Here is a 17,956-nt window from a genome sequence, read left to right as displayed (position 1 = left end):
AGGTTCTGCTGCATCCATACAGCATGCATGAGACAAAGAATGTAAAGTCCAATGCAGGAAAAGAGCTATTCATGACTTTTTTCCTTTCGTCCTGCTTGCAAATTCCAAAAAAATTATAAATAGATCAATCTAAATTTACTTGATAGAATGGTTCGCACTATCTCCATTGAGAAACATGTTTTTCATCCATCCATGTTAAATGATCAACAGTAAATTTTTGTTTTCATGAACAAATGTGGATAAAATACTTCCTCTCTGGCCTATATTGACTTTATCATGGATGCATTTTGGCTGTAGTTTTTAGTCAGACTCAATTCATTTTTCACATTACACGTAAATACTGGCAAGACAGACATGAAGTCTGCTGTCAGACTGCACAATAAACATAACGCCCGCTAGCACAATCTGAATATTATATATTCTGATATGTATATTGTATTCACCCTGGGGCTGAGTATCCATTTACCTGGATTATTGTAAATATACATCTTCTTTGTATATTCCAAAATTCTATTCTATTCTATTTTATCTTATTTTTCTCTGCGTACTCTTGCTGTTGTTGCACTGTAAATTTCCCCGTGTGGGACAATAAAGGACCTGAATCTGAAAATGAAAAGCCCAAATAAATATATCTGTATGCATGATTTCTTTTATTCAATCATTAAAACAACTTTAACAAAACCAATAATATCACCATCCATGTTCTCCCAGGCAAGGTTTGCTTGTCAATAGCATACACACAGAACTTTTATTTTGACAAATATTACAACATGCTTTGTGCACTAAAACACTACTAAATGAATATCATTAACAGTCCTTTCATTTTAATATTATTAGGCCACATTATGTCATGGAAACATTCATTTCTATACTAACTATATGACCTACTTAGAAAGTTAAACATTTTATATATTTGAAGTGGATGTGGCTATGTTATTTCGAAAAGGCTACATTAGAAGTTCAATGCCCATGCAGGATTGTGAAATTGTGTAGAATATAAGTTTTATATTTACATCAGTGTCAGTAAGTTTGAATAACTACATCTTTGGGTGCTAGTTCTTGTTTGTTTTTTGCTGGTCAGGCTATGCGAAAGGATCTCAAAGGCACCATGAATGGATCTTGCAGTGTATTCAGAGAAAAAAGAAAGGCAACCCAACAAATATGACTGTGCAAGAAAATTGACATCAAGCTGCGGAATGATGAAAAATGGAATTTTCCTGGGTTGGTTGGCGATCAGTCCATATTTGACTTCATTTATGATACTCAACCAGGCTAATATATAGGAACAAATGATGCATATTTACACCATTTCATTTGGAAAACATCAAGTAATTAGTTGAGTAACAATATCATACTGGAAAAAACCCAAATAAAACCTTCTTGTTTCAGTAATAAAGAAATATCTGAATAATAAAGTGCTGCTAAAAGACAACCTTCAGCAAAAAACGCTTCAAAAGAGATCGAAACATTAATGGTGATACAGCAGTCGAAGACAATGATGTGTGCAGAAAGCCAAAGCAAAATAAACTACAGTTTCTTTTCCCCAGATACTGAATACAATATAATATGTACCCCGAAACAGGAGACAGTGTTTAGAATACTTTGAAGTCAGTGTACAACAGAAGCCTTCAGCGTAACAGTGCGTTTCATTCTCCTAATACACACAATAAAGGATGTGGCATACGAGCCACTTTGTTTTCACGCCTGGAGGAGTGTCAAGAACTCTCTGGACAATGCAGAAAACCTTTCTAAATGCTTACAATCAGTTTGGTCCCCAGGATTATTTTAGTCTTTAAATTATTATTCTGAAGTCACTATGGGGCTATTACAGAGGAATTGTCTGCAGAATTTTGCATCTTGTTCTTGCTCCATAGTGTTTTAACCAAATTCTGGAAGCTCGGCTCATAACTTGAATAAAACAAAACCTCCTCTCAAGGATAGGTGAGGATGACCTGCCCTGAAAAATGTACAGAATGCTTCCATTTTTCTTTGAGATAGGCACTATTTAAAAACTGATTTAGTTTAAAAAAAAAAAAAAACAGCAGGTGTTTGGGATGCTGGTTATGTATTGATGCTCTTGTTCTGTTGTATGCCAAGAAAGAACTTTTTAAAATCCAAAACTAATTTCATGAGATGTACTTACAAAAAGAAATGTCAGTAAAAATACAATGCAACTCTTCATGGGTGTTCTTGACTATAAATATTAACAAAAAATAAAGCATTCTAAACGATAGACCTATTGTTCAGCAAGAGTAACAAAATGAAAAAAAATAAAGGTAGGATTTGAGGAGTGTGGCTACTATGCTAGGCTACTACCAAATAAATTTCGTTTAAAAAATAAAACCCTCACGCTCGGATGCAGCGATTGCATTTGTTTTGACATAGTGACACCTAGCGGTAAGAGAAATAATCGACTGTAACTATACTTGATAGAAACAAAAATGGTAACATTTTCATGTTAGAATATTATGTGTGTAGGAGGGTCAATTTAGCATACTATGCTATATGCCTCAGACATGACATCTGATGCTTGTTATCAAAAATGCCAAATATCTTGACAGCCATTAGATTACAGGCCATAAATGTGTTTTGTATGCCAAACTCTAATTTACAAATAGTTGAGATGCTCCATATGAAAACTTGTGTCCACTAGATTTTATCATGCCTTTTAAACTCAGAAAACATGTGAATAAATTATACAAAAACAATAATGTTTTTTGCAATTTGGATTTTTGAAAATTGTGTTCCAAGAGTATTTTCAATCCAGATGATTATCATTGGAGCTATATTTGAAAATAAAGATTACAATTTGACACTATGGTCCAGATGGGGGGGGATGTATCCATTGTTCATGAATATACTCCGAAATTAATAAAACCAAAATTATAAGCATGAGAAGAGTATAATAAACTACTAAATTCACATCTACATTTCATTTCTGGTGGTGAAATATTTTACAGCCTGGACCTTTGAAGAATAGCAGCTGCAACCTACAACATGTCAGCATGTTTAGTGGAAAACAGTTAAGGCTGTTTAATTGTGGCAAACATCAGTCAAAACCCCTCCATCATTCTTCAGTCACCCTACGTACATTCACTAGGTGTCAGGGTCGTCAAGGGCAGAAGGAGACGTCATGTCAGAGAATCTCATGGGGCTGTTTTGTAAAGACACTCGATATGTGGTGGCTAAAAATTATTCTACAAATGAATGTTTACTTTTAGTTAGTAGAACCTCCTCTTTCCTCTTCAGAGGAAGATTATTGGGAGATAAAATAAATAACAGTCACTCAGAGCTGAGAATCAGCTCCCAGGCTGTTGAGCTCCTCAGGTGAGTGCTTTTCCCGACCTGTGGCGGCTGTCTGTCGGAAACTAGCTGCGATTTCATCAAATGTTCGCCCCTTGGTCTCTGGCACTTTAAAGTAGGTGAAGATGAAGAACAGCAGCAGAAGCACAGTGAAAATGATGAAGACGTAAGGGCCACACAGCTCCTATGGAGATATATGAGACACAGAGAGAAAGGGAAAGAAAGCAAGAGAAGAGAGAGAGAGAGAGAGAGAATTATTAGTGCATGCTCAACAGGTTCAACAATCTGACAGCAAAAAAAGGATTCATCCATAATATAATCTGATGAGGAACTCTAAGCCTCAAACAATAACACTCACCACTAAATACTGGAAGCTCATTCCCACTATAAAGTTGGCAGTCCAATTAGTAAAACCAGCGACGGCAATGGCTGAAGGTCGGGGCCCCTGTGAGAACAACTCTGCCACGATGAACCATGGGATGGGTCCTGGTCCAATTTCAAAGAATGCGACAAAGGCAAAAATGGCCACAATGCTCAAGTATGACATCCATTTGAGTTGATCCTGCCAGAAGAGAAGGGTGTAGTGAGAAATGCTGGAAATTTTAACAACTGTACTCAATCTCACATTAACAATTTAAATTTATAAGAAATTTACCAGCAGAGCTGTGGCAATAGTCATTAAGACAGCAGATCCTGCCATTCCCAGGAGTCCCGTTAAGTGTAGTGACCTACGTCCAGCACGCTCCACCACAAACAACTATATAGAAAAACAATTTTAATGAGATAGTCAAATCAAAACTTGCATTTAAACAGAAAAATTACATTTGTGCATTTGTGCATGTCACTGTGGATTAATATTTAAAATTTAAAAAATCCGAAGTTCCGTTACATTTTGACAAAAATAGGTCAAGATAAAGTTTGTTTTCTCACAACCACAACTTCATGTATTTCCTTTGATGTGTGCTGAACTCACCGAGACCACCGTAAAGGCTGTGTTCACAACACCCGCTCCAATGGTTGCATACACAGGCTGTTCTACACCAGCTTTCTCAAAGATATCAGTGGAGAAGTAAAAGACCTACAGACGTGCAGCAAGTACAAAAAGACAGTCATAAGAAGTAGCTTTTCCTGACTACCAACAAGTATGCATTTTGTCCTTTTTCTGCCTGCACACTCACAGCGTTGATGCCAGAAAGCTGCTGAGACAACTGTAGAATGACGGCAATGAGGAGAGGCTGACGGTAGAGGCGAGAGCGAAACAGCTCCAGAATGGTCACTTTCTTTTCTCTCATCATCTGCCGGCTCTCTTCCTTCATCTCTTGCATGTCGACGCTTACATCTGAGGTACCTCTGAGCTTCTTCAACACTGATGTGTATGGAGAAAAGGCATTTTCCATTCAGGATAGAATCTTTCAATCCTAACAATCCTATCCTTGCTTTAATGATACTTTCAATAAGGCACCAAACTTCTCCAATATATTTTCTGTTGAGAGACTTACACCTAATTAGGGTTATGGGGATACTGGGGCCTATCTCAGCAGTCACCATTGGCATGTTTCTATTGGTACTACCTGCTCATAGCATATGTTTGGTCTTGTTCCCAGTGCAATGTACTACAATAGTTAGTTACCATTTTGTAATGGTACCACTTTTTTGGAACCCCAGGGGTGTAAGCTACAAAAGTAGCACAAGCTACCAAATCCATACTTAGTACTTAATCAAACTATGCTCCCTCACGCACTCATTCATTCATTAAACAGTTGAGGGACTGCAGCCACCTTAATATTTTTATGTATGTTTTTGGGCTGGAAGGAAAGTTGAGTAACTGGCGAAAACCCACACAGGCATGTAGAGAATACATAACCTCCACAGACTGACTTGTGTTCACCACAGCCAACGGGATTTGAATATGAAAACTTTTTTTTCTTGCACAGGAACAAACTGAATATGCGTGTTTTGAACTTACCCGCCTTGGCCTTGTTCTCTTCATTTTTGTTGATGAGGAGGAAACGGGGACTCTTGGGGCAGAGAGGTAGCAGAATGCATTGGATTATTGCAGGGACGAAGGTGAAACCCAAAAGGAGTGGCCACAGGTCAGCGTTCCCCATGACTGACCCTAATCCAAACACCTAAAATTCACATTATACATGTGGTGAAATGCAAATTTAGATGAAAACAAATATAGACTGAGTACGGATTGATAACACATTATACAGTGGGGCCTCTACTTACGAACGTCTCTACATGCGAATTTTTCAGGTTACGAAGCGTCTCAACGGGAAAATATTTCCTCTTGTTACGAAGGAAATTTCAGGATACGAAGGTCAAAAATACGCTACCGCTGCTACTCGCAGCTCGCAGAGTTTAGCGAACACAAACTTGCTTGTAGCTGCTCTGCCATTGGCTATCACCTAGCATTTTCCTGTCATCTCATTGGCTAGGAGGGACGTCAATATGTACAAGTTTGTGTGCATCCCAGCATCGCCTTCGTTACACTTTTATTTATTGTGGGTGTTCGTATGTTTGTCCATTAGATGACGGTGTTACCACAAGTGTTAACGATCGTTGCTAGTAATGACGGCTAATGTAAGATTAGCCTGTAATAAAGTTCATTTTGTTCCTGGAGAAGCCTTGCACTGAATTCCTACATTTATTGTGCGGTAATCTAATTGTAACATGTATTTGTTACATGTTTTGATGCATTTTTATGATTTATTAAAAAAAAATTTGTCCGAATTTTTGAGGGCTTGGAACGGATTAGGGCATTTACATGGAAAAACGCGTCTCTACTTACATAATTTTCAGGTTACAAAGCAACTTCTGGAATGAGTTAAATTCGTAAGTAGAGGTCCCATTGTAGTTATAAACCACCAACCTGTGCAATGAGGATACCGATGACAATGCCCAGCTGGTGAAGGGTGCCCAGGGCTCCTCGCAGAGATGTTGGGGAAACCTCACCCACATACATGGGAACAAAACCAGTGGAGAGGCCAGAGTAGAGGCCTACCACAAAACGACCAGCAATCAACATTTCCCATGAGCGTCCCATCTTTGAAAAGCCCATTAGAGCAGCAGCAATGAAAGCCAGAACATTGGCCATAAGCATAGAATTCCTCCTGCAGGTGTCAGACAGCATGTAGAAATAGGACAGAATGAGATAACAACTCAAATTATTTGTAGAAGAAAATATATAATATGGGATGTATTTAAATGATGTGTCTCCATTAGTGGTCTTTAGACTGCATTTTAATGAAGTACAATTGGAAATGATTACTTCTGCTTAATTTGCTCCTCTATTAAGGACATGTGAAAATAAATCCAGTCTTGGATAGAGACAAAAAATATTGTAAAATCAAATCTACTATCAATAAGTATTACAATTAAATAAGTTATTTAATTTTAAATAGATTTAAGTAATGGAGTACAGGAAATTTGTTTTTATTTTTTGAAAAGGAAACATTGGGGTTATTGTGCCACCATAACACTGGTAATACTCTGTTCGCCTCTTACCTTCCAAAGCGATTGACAAAGAGTCCAACAGAGAAGGAGCCAAAGATGCCTCCGATAGAAAAAATAGCCACAGTGATGGACCAGATTGCTGTGAGTGAGCTCTTAGTAATGGGCTCCTGGTAGCGGTCAAGCCATGTACTATTGATGAAACCTTCAATGACCTAGTATAGAACAAAAAAAATAAGTTTTAAGTAAACAGGACAGTGTTATAATACTAAATCAAAAATACTAAATTAAAGAGAATTATCATGATTGTGGATCATTTAGAAACAAATGGACATTATATTGAACAGTAGATGTCGCCTAAAGAGCTTGAATGACCAGCTGGTGGCAGCACTGCACAGTTAAGGATGCTTCCTCACTCCCAGGAAGGTCACAAGCCTCCATAAGGTGTCATATTACTTCGCCCTCCCCCCGTCTCTGTCCTCAAACCAGACAAAATATGATGACAAACACGCCCTGGTGATCTAGTGACAGGGCTAAAATACCACTCCTCTCTCTACGTTGTGTGTGTCACCTTTCCTCCCGGCATATGTTTTATATGATTCAAGGTAATCAACAACGTTTCAAGCACATAGCTACACTAGCATGGCTTTAGAAAGCTTTACTGCCCTTGGGTGAACTCTGACTCATGGCCCAAAGGCTACAATAAAATGACCTACACATGCGATCACATTAGATCAAAAACAGTGGAATAAATACCCATATCATGGGATGTGTAATAAACCTGAGTGAGGAGACTCAGTTCTGAAACAAAATTTGGATCATATCATCTTTCGCTCACAAGACCAAGCTAGCGAACATCACAAGGTCATCACCCTAAAATATCTATTACCATTGACCTTCATCTCATCGTACTGACGGAACTTCTTTGGACTTTTGACCTTGCTCACGCACAATTATTACATTCTTTATTGAATAAAATTGTCAAAAAAATGTATCAATGTAAAAACAAGATTATTTCATAACATTATTTAAAAACCAGACTCTAAAAAACATAATTTCCCCTCTGCAGGATAATTAAGGGACACTTCCTCCTCAGGATTTGGTATTAAGAGACATAAATCAAAGGAACAAAACCATTAAAAACAGTCTACAATGAAAGATACATTCCCTATCCTTGAATGCCAGCGAGTTAAAAGTATAAAATAGTTTGATTTAATATCATACTTACATTTCCATAAAAGGAAAAAAATTGCTGTGTGTGACAGGCACACTTGCAGCAGCAGAAAATTTACAGGAGCTGTGAGCGTTTGTATCTAATCAGACATGCACAAGTCTGATATAACTGCACATCTGCTGCAGTACAGGAACACAAAGGGTGAAGTATCAAATAATAATCTGAAGTGAAGCTGAAAAATGTTAACCTCTATAAATAACTGCTCATTAACTGAATGAGTATTGTAGGATGGGTGGCTGCTTTTCTGTACACAAGTTCCTCATCTTTTTTGAATGTGAATGTGTGTGAACTGTATATTGACAGGAAGATAAAGAACCCCAACGGCAGGTTCAAGCTCCTCTACTGTGTCACAAACCACATATTTATCATCTTCCTTTCTGTCTGAACACCTGTGTGTCTTTTGTTGTATATATTTTTGTTGTATGTAATATAAAATATTTCCCCAAAATACCAGACAATCTAATCTTTTCAGAAGGATTTGATGTCTTTTTAATAAAGAATTTGTTTGGAGTATCCCTAAATAAAACCTTTACAATGCCAGGATAACTCTATAACTTCAAAATAAATACAATAATAAGTCCATCCCAAAATAACAAGTTCTTCTTCAGATGTCTAGAGTAGCCTTAAGGTTGAAAAGGACAACAGGACAGGTGAAAGCCCAGCCAAGAAAAATGTCAAAAACATGTGGGAATGTTATAGCGTGAACACCCAGACGCCTTTGTTCATGTAAGAGTAAATAATCTAGGTGGAGGTTTGGAGACACACCTGTGACCTTTAGGCAGACAGCTGTGATGTCCAAATGTGTGTTTAAACCAAAAAAACACTCAACATATGGATGTTATTTACTTGGGAAGATGTTACAAACATAACACAGGAAATTAGTTCCTTTGGTGCACCCGTCTGTTGATTAAGCCTTTAAAAGATTTGGTCCAAAGGGGGCCAGAAAAATATGTTTTATTACTTTCTGCTCTTAAGTACAAAGCATTAGATGACTGACTGTCTGTTTCTTACATTTAAGTTCATTTTCTATTTTTTTTTTCTCTTCCATAACTGGGGAGCAGGGGACCTTTTTTGGTCATGGACACACTCCTTTACACAGGAATCACTTAGTCTGTTATCACAGATGTCCTTGGGCCTGGTAGGTCTGAATGCAGCTATTATTATCCTCCACAACTCTCCATTTTAAACAAGGCAGTGATTAATCAACACGGTGAAAGGGGAAATCTACTGCATCGATGATATCTAACGCAGGTTAAGGGTCAAGTTATTGTGACGTTCAAATACAAAAAAAGTAAAAACAGCCATTATATTTCACAGTTTATGTAGTGTTTAGAGGGAGTTGGATCACTTATAGTTAGTTATTCCTTTAACTTTTGCAGGTTGTTTCTTCCTTTTTGTGTTTCCCATTTTGTTCTGTGTGTTGTCTTTTTTTAGTATATAACAGGTGTGTTGCCATGAAATGGACAGCACTGGTAATTTTCCAGCAAGAAATAAAAGGATGGATGGATGGATGGATGGATGGATGGATGGATGGATGGATGGATGGATGGATGGATGGATGGATGGATGGATGGATGGATGGATGGATGGATGGATGGATGGATGGATGGATGGATGGATGGATGGATGGATGGATGGATGGATGGATGGATGGATGGAGTGTCTTATTTCATGTTATGTTGTGACTTACCTTCTGAGGAGCATTGATGACCCCGGTGTTGTAGCCAAACTGCAGGGAGCCAATGACGGCTGCGCCAACACTCAGCAGCAAATGAAAAGTTATTTGCTGCAAGACAAAGTGTATATAAGAGAGGGTTCAGTCAGTAAGGAGTTTAACCAGTGTCAACAAGGCATGGCAAGAGTTGTAAACTCAAATAAACTAAAAAACAAAACAAATGCATATCTGATAACACAAATCTCTAAAAAAGACTAAAAATAAGAGATTAAGAATGCATAAATCAGGTACACAAAACAGCAACAAATAAACTAAAATTAACTTAAAGTTTTTGTTTGTTTTATTTTTAAAGGAAATGGGGTTTTAAAGGAAAAGTTCACTTTTGGTTCCATTTATTCGACAAACCCTACCAGATGTCAGACCCAAGATAAAACTCCCCATCAGGTTTTAGGTTTTAATCAGACGCTATAGATAATATAGCAACCTGCTTCTCAGAACAATAGTTCTTATCTACCTTGGTTTTACATATTATTGTGTGTCCTCCAGTCCATGTTATTACAAAGTTCACTTCTTGCATGATGTAAGTAGAGCACAGTAGAATAATGGAGATTCTCCTCATACCACAAAGTTAATAAACCAGAAGGGTATTCATTTTCCTCCTTTTCAGAGGAACAAAAACAGCCTCTCAGAGCTACAAACTATACCAAGCTAGCAATGCCCCAAGTAGCTTAACATATCTGATCTTCATCCCTGGCTTAATTATGTTTGGATTGACAATATTTCAGTTACACAATCTACTCCTGTGGTGGCTCATATCAGATAGGGTCCTTTTATTGTGGCAATAGAAGACTTACCCTAAATAATGGTAGGTGTGAGGTAGCAAATAGAATATTTTTAGGGGGTAAAAAAGGTTATAGAGACTATTGGATTTCTATTGTAAATTGTGGCCTGGAGTGAAAGTGGAAGAAAATTGAGAATACTTTAAGATTAATCTGCCAAGGCATTAAATGCAATTTTTATCATTAAACTTTGTGACTTGGACCAAAAGATTGAGGCAGACTTTCCGGAATTTTCAAGGAAGTATCAAGAGATCATCAAAAACTAACCCCACTAGGTTCTATTAAAATGATACTTGTAATTTCATCCAAGGGCCACAGGCTATTTTAATATACCGGTAGAAGCATTCCCCAGCCTGGTCAAAACTGAGAGTAATATTGCTTTATAAGAGAGCATGAAAAGATACATGTAACGACCTTGCAAACAATTCTGAAGTGAAAACAGACTACAATGAAAAGAGACATGTGAGTTAACACAGTACTGGTAAAAAATGCATCATTAACATGCATTTTTTTCTACTGAAGGGTCAAAGACAAGAATAACCGACCACATAACAGTATGAATACAAGTTGAGAAACTCTATTTATTCCCTCCAGGGAGAGTCATTATCGGAGACTTTGTCTTCCTGTGCTTTTCTCCTACATTTGCTTATAAACTGTAAATACGGCTTTCTAAATATCAGAAAACAAGATGGTTCAAGTGTAATTAAACATTCTCCTGTGATGTATTATCTTAAACTCATATACCATGAGACCTCAAATGCAGTCCGATGAAGTCTGGCAATGTTTTTGAACTAAACTGCGAGTCTTTCTGAGAAATGTGTAAATGTTTATAGGTATCGTCCGATGACTGATTACATGCCAACCAAGGGCTGAACAGACACAAGCTCTCATTTCCTGTTTGACAAAGTGAGAGCATAAATACAAAAGCTTGAACCTGTTCCTGATACACAGAAGAGATCAGAAGCATATTTCCTCACTGGGAAAACAATGAAGCACCCAACACACCCAAAACAAATATTTTATGATCACAGCTTGAGAACCAGTGGTGACCACACCAGTCCTATAGTGGTGTTATTTATTGATTATTGGCAGATTGTCAGGCATGTTTCATTCAGCTGCTTGTCTTTAGAACATGGGTTAGGTTTTATTTAATGGTGCCTTGTGGGAAATCTTCAAAATTAAACTATTCATGCGAAATGAATGAGAATTTTCCCGTTTTCAACTGAAAACAGCTCAAATAATAATGAATAACTACCCACATTGCAACTTTTCCAGTCTATTGCCAAACCCAAGCGGTATCTATTGATGGTGACTATGGTGACAGTGACTCAGCCATAACCTGCTTCTGAGAACAGACTTCCTGAGTCTCTCTCTGCGACCTAATCAAGTCACAGTCCTGCTGCTTGTGCTTGAATGTCGGGCAAATACAGCTGAATTTTCTGCAGTCATTGCTGCCATTATTGAAACTGTTGACAGACGTTAAGTTGCTTAGCACCAGCTGCTGTCTGCTCGTATCAGGTAAACAGTGAGAGCAGCACGTCGACTAAACTCATTTAATTTGCATGATGTAAAAAGGATCGCAGCATAAACCTTGTCCAAACTATTCACACTATGTCATGTTGCTCTTCATTTTCCAAGGTGCAGTGACTGCTGACAGGGTTTAATTATACTGCGTGTCATTTAATTAGTCCACTATTTTTAAATACACCAAAAAGCAACTAACATGGCAGGACACTTCCTGGCATGAACGGTGACGTCAGTTCTTTAGAACAGGTTAGACTGTGTTTGGCTTTTTTATTAGCTGACGCATGTTTTGTTTTGTTTTTTTAAATCAAACAGACATTGTTTCTTGGTTTAAAAAAGGATGTGATTCATTTTATTTTCCCAATAAATTTTTATATAATGTATCCTTTATAACAATAAGTCTTCATTTAACAGATCAACATTTAAAATAAAAAAGTCACACACTCAACACTGTAGTTTATATTTACAAACAGACAGAGTTTGGATAGTTTTACTTGGTTGATAATTTTTTTTTTAAATCCCTTGACTTGATTTGACTATGGATCAGTCTTTTTTGTGTTAATGCAAGTCTCAAAGCTTTAAATGTCCTAGCAGTCCATCCCAAGTCCCCACTGCAAGGTTTTGTTCCAGCTTTAAATCCTTCATTGCCGTGGGGTTGAAAGTCTTTTGTTGCACACAAATGCATTTAAAAATCATCATTTTAAAGACATCATTGTTGTGATTGAGTTCAGAAAATCTTAGTTCAAAACCTTAAATTCTGATCTGTTTTATGGCTTGACAGATCTTGAATTGTTGTGTTTTCTTTGGTATAAAAGTCACCTTTTTTTGCCATTACCTCCTCTAGGCCAGGAGAGACCAACCACCACCACTTCCTGCAGCTGTTCTAAAGAACTCTAAGATGAGGACATCTGAACTTTTACATAATGCTTTCATTTGGTTTCTGCCTACACAATTACCTCAATCTGAACTTTAAAAGTAAAATACCTAAGAGGAGTAAAGCCACTAGAACGTAAATGCTGAATATTCAATAGTACATAGCTGTAAAGGTTCTAATAATAATAATATGCATATGTTTGCATGTCTGACCTATCAACATAGTATCCTTACACAGTTCATTGGTGCTTATTTATCAGTATAAGCAGCAAACACATACTATTAATAAATGTTAACTGGTGTTTCAACAGCTTATCTGTCAGGGCCACCTTGCACAGTGAGATCAGCTAAATTAATTTGCTTCCTTATATGTATGCACATTAATGTAACAAACAGTTCAAAATTAGTTGAAATGTATTTAATTAGAGTAAATATATTTTAGGGTATACTTTAGGGGTTAAAAGACATTACTTAAAATCCTTTCTGTGCCCATTGAAACTAGTGGTGGTCCAAAGAGAAGAACAAGATCCTGCAGCAACCCTGAAAACCCCTCCCTGTGTACAGAGATTAAAGTAGCATGCATACTAATTTCATCATAAAAGTGGGGTTAAATGCACCATGTTCTTGCTGGTTGATGCTTTGTTAAAATCCTTCTAGATCTAAGCAAAGCCTCATTACGGCAGATTAAAAAATGGCTGACAATCCCACTGAAATGCATTCTGAAGGGAGCTAGTAATGCATTTGAAAGCAAATCTACCAGGCTAACTCAAAGTTGCTGAAAGTAATGCTCTCCAGCCATATATGTCACATATATGTTACTGTATAAATATACTGTATAAAATAAAGAATTAAAAAAACGTCAATTAAAATACATCCAATACAGCTGTCTTTAGCTCAGATGCATGTAATCTGAAACTAACTGAAATAACTGAAGCAATTACTAATGTTTTTCTATTGATGCTACTTTAAACTTCTATTTTGACTTGCATTTTATACTTTAGCACATGTACAGGTATGTCAAAATCATACTTGGTTAGATATACTAATTACTAACATAACATTACTAACATAATAGCTTGTTTGTCTGGTGAATATTTCTGATATTTAAATGTAAATGTGAAAGTGTTGAATTTGCTCCCCACTTGGACATCCATTTAAACCAAATACACCTTTAAACCTGGCAAAAAAAATCATGCTGGAGGCGATCAATACTTCACACAAATAGATGCTGGTGCAACCAATAAAACCTTTTTTCTTCACTGTCAAAATCAAAATCCAACTGTTCTTACCACTGATTCTTCTGATCTAGTAAGAGAAATATGCTTCGCAAAAGCAACAAAATACAGCACAGCTCTTAATTAATGGTTATCTTATGTTATGTCTTTCATTTAATAGTAAATAAAATGACAATAATGTCAAAATCAAGAAAAGACCAACTAGGGAATGAACCGAACAGACTGTGAAGGTCAGCATAGTGTGTCATCGCAATTCCTTGGTGGTTTTAGCATTTTTCTTAGAAATATTTTATGTTTTTGGGGGCAGTGAGATCTATTCCCATGCTCCGAAGTCCTCAATAGTTCATAGCACATGTTAAATCATGGGGGTGAGCCAGAACAACTGTAGCTGGGGAAACATTTTCCTACCAACACAAAAACTGGGCTCAACACTCTTACAAGGTGGATGCTTAGTATTTAGCTGCAGGTTGAGACCAAAATCTGTGCATGCAAGGGGAACACTTGGCAAAGAAACAAGCTATGTTCACTTTGCAAATAAGATGGAAACCTAAAACTTTTGGTGGGAAATACAAGATCACACAGAAATCAGCAGATGTTCTGCTCAGAGCCAGGGTGAAAGCAGAACATCTACTGATCATCTAATGTCGATGTGGGTTTGAAACCGAGGTTAGCCTTACTTTTTACATCAGACTGTCTGAACCAGGATGATGGAGCATTATACAGGATTTCTAATTTCAGTTATGTGATTTTACCTAGCCAATTTTTCCAAACCTTGGATATTATTTCAGCTGTTTTATTTGAAGCTACTCAATTACCTGTCGAGATTCAAGCAACACAGTAATTCATCAATATTAACAGGGCAAACAGAATAAAACATTGACTTCTCTCAGTATAGTTTTTTCAGCAAGGTAGTACAGAAAGAAACATATAGATTTTTTTTTTGTTAAAACTTAGTTTTGACTTACGTTATGTAATTTCAAAATCATTTTCAAGACCTAATCAAATCAAATAAATAAATAAAAACATATCAGCCACTATATCTCACTGTCATGGCAAGAACATATGTGCTGGCAGTCTACATGTCGTTTAATATACGGAACAAAGACGCTATAGAGTAGATTAGCTGAGACGCAAATCGGCTACAACTGAGCGAAACAAATAGTTTCCACTCTTTTTCCACCATTTTACAGACGATGACATACACATACTAAAGTGACGTAACACAACAAATGGCTTCAGATTAGTTGCGGGCTGTTGGGGAAAAAGTGTTTTGCAAAACGATTCGTTAGCGCCAGTCGCAAAGAACGGTAGCTCCGACGACAGAGCTGCATTAAGCTGATTCTTCTCCGATTAGACATACGAATGGGGAAAAAGTGAACTTGCTGACCTTCAATGGCTGCAGAACAAACAGCGACAGAACCGGATTGACAGAATTTATTGCAGTAATAAGAATCTTAAATACCTTTCCTCCGTCCATGGCCGTGATGTGCACAACTTTCTTTTCACAAAGTCTGAAGGCGAAGTGAAGAACTTAATCGGCGTCTCCGGGTGGTTTCTCTCATAAGTCAGTCATCTTCAAGGTTCTTTGTGAAGATAAAGTTTAGATTCTACTTAACAGTCTCTTCGAAACGGGCGGCAGCTGTTGCGTCAAGGTTCTTTTTGTAGTTGCGCTTTGAGCTCCGGCGCCTTTTACTTCACGTGTAAACTGATGTCTAATGCCTACCAAGAAGCCTGTGTGTTGTGGCTGCTGGCCGGATCGCTGACCTGCTTTATGCAAACAGATGTTTGAAGGAGGAGCAGCCTCAAATTGCCGTCAGTAGTCTGCAGCTGACGCAATGACGGTGACGCTTGGATATCCTGCTGGAGGCCCGTCGTTGTCAGCAACCAATCACAGGCCGCAGACGCGTTGACGTGAAACAACACAGGCAGAGTCAACAGTTGAGGTCCCGCATCTTCCTGTGGTACCTGAACATTACAACAAAACAAAACAAAAAACACAACATATCAAAGATTCCTTATGTACAAATTAAACGGAGATGCAGATGCTGTGTAGAACCCAAACAGCTTACTCAAATGCTAAAACTAAGGGAAAATGTGAAAATGGAAGTAATAAATGCCAGTAAATGCGAAGTATTTTTTAAAAAGCATAAACCTTTTTTTAGTTTAATCTGTTCACATAATAAAAGGTAAGGGAGAAAACCTTATTAAACTGAGTAAAAGGTGCATGATAGAATTTTCAAAGGCATTCCACTTCATAGCATTCCGGTGTGTCAAGGTATATGGTATTCCGGAGATTTAACGATTTTCAATATTTCTTTGAAACAGACAAAGGAAAGGACTTTCTGAAAGAATCAAGTGCTGTCATAAGCAAGGAACATTCGCTCACTTTAAAATTGTGCATCTTTTTCTTTCTGGCAACGACTTTTAGCTGTAGATTATATGTTTGTATGAACAAACTCTTGTGGTATGGCTAAAAACTGGTCTGTGTTTTAAACATTTTAGTATTTAGGGTGTGATAATGTGCACATACAGTATATTCTATTATTACAGCAAAGGAATTTAAAATTAGTGTCACATTTCATATTGTAATTTTGCAATATATACACACTGAATCAGACATGGAATTAACAGTAACAATGACTCAGGCAAATGTTCTCCACTTTGACCTAATACAGTCTAATAGAGTAATTTACATGGTAGGGCGATATCTCAAATTCCTGATATTATAAGACATTGTCTTCATTGAGTGTATTGACACAAAATGTTAACATGGTGTTCCCATGTTATCAAAAATATGACCGCATTGTTAAAATTTTACAACAATGCATAGATTGCCTCTGGACTGTGGGTTTTACTTTGCTTTAAGACATTTATTGTTTTATTTTGATGTTGGAAATTACGCATTGATAAAGCCCTACAGTAATTTGTTCTGATTATAGTTATTCATTGCACAATTCTTCAGCTGCTTTTGAATTGACCACTCGTATGGGTGTTTTAATTTCTTAACATGCATCCTAACAATCCTTTACTGTATGTGATATCTGACAATGTCAGTGGGTTTTGCAGACTGTTTGTTAGAAAAAGCCTTGAAAAAATAAAACGTGCAAATGAAAATTGTCTGCTATCTTTTGTGTTGGGTTGGAGGGAAAATGTCGAGTACAGTCTGGGTGTGTATAAGAAAAAAAAGAGAAAATAAATATGAACTCTCAAAGGGAAAAGCATGTGTTTGCTCAGTGGAAAGAACAGGGCAAGTAGTGTGCTCAATCTGTCAAAATTTGTCATGTTTGTTTTTTCTCTTGCCTGTGACTACTTGGGAAATGGTAACAACAACAGTAAGTTAAAGGTCAGAATAAAATGCAGTTGAGTTTTATTGTTCATAAAACTTATATTTTCCCCACTATCCCGCTGAGTTTCTCAGTGAAATTTAAAAAAATATATATCCTGAAAATTACACAAGCGCAAATGAGGGTTCCAGAGCAAATTGTGCTTTCTGGCTGAACAGAAATGATCGGTCAGTCAAATATTCAAAACTGGCAAGACTGACAAGGAAACAACAGGAAGTCTCAGGTAAATGTCCCGCAGGATGCTATTTTCAAGTTTTGACCTGCTTTGCACATAGAATGCAACAGGACACTTTTCAATTTGTGTATTTTTATTACTGCCAGAAAATATAAGCCTCATTGTGTTTTTGTTGATAAGGGTAACTTAATCTCATTGCAGGGGGGTGTATTGTTTTCTCATCTGCCTGACAACCCCTCAACAAAAACCCATGTCCAATTTTCACCGGGCAGTCAAATGGTAGATCAAATTCTAGTGT

At 37.2% G+C, this 17,956-nt stretch overlaps 1 protein-coding gene across 1 annotated transcript; it reads right to left on the bottom strand.

Annotated features, from left to right (window-relative positions):
- Nucleotides 1–629: 629 nt before the first annotated feature.
- On the bottom strand, nucleotides 630–15,941 carry slc2a1b (solute carrier family 2 member 1b). Its single transcript, XM_003976081.3, has 10 exons — nucleotides 15,602–15,941; nucleotides 9,684–9,779; nucleotides 6,814–6,974; nucleotides 6,179–6,419; nucleotides 5,270–5,432; nucleotides 4,482–4,669; nucleotides 4,277–4,381; nucleotides 3,959–4,060; nucleotides 3,662–3,865; nucleotides 630–3,487 (listed from the first exon to the last, which is right to left on the bottom strand). The coding sequence occupies exons 1-10, from the start codon at nucleotides 15,614–15,616 to the stop codon at nucleotides 3,287–3,289; spliced, it is 1,476 nt and encodes a 491-aa protein (XP_003976130.1). The 5' UTR covers nucleotides 15,617–15,941; the 3' UTR covers nucleotides 630–3,286.
- Nucleotides 15,942–17,956: the final 2,015 nt, after the last annotated feature.

Source organism: Takifugu rubripes, chromosome 19 (assembly GCF_901000725.2).
Source record: "Takifugu rubripes chromosome 19, fTakRub1.2, whole genome shotgun sequence".
NCBI lineage: Eukaryota > Metazoa > Chordata > Actinopteri > Tetraodontiformes > Tetraodontidae > Takifugu > Takifugu rubripes.
The sequence above is the reverse complement of the archived record's forward strand: the minus strand, read 5'-3'. Positions and strand labels throughout refer to the sequence as shown.

What these genes read in the sequence shown, in the direction of transcription:
- slc2a1b (XM_003976081.3), bottom strand. An exon ending in TCATCAATGCTCCTCAGAAG is followed by an intron (nt 6,975 to 9,683) that starts GTAAGTCACAAC and finishes GTTCTATACTAG; the next exon opens with GTCATTGAAGGTTTCATCAA. An exon ending in TCGGTATCCTCATTGCACAG is followed by an intron (nt 5,433 to 6,178) that starts GTTGGTGGTTTA and finishes TGTGAATTTTAG; the next exon opens with GTGTTTGGATTAGGGTCAGT.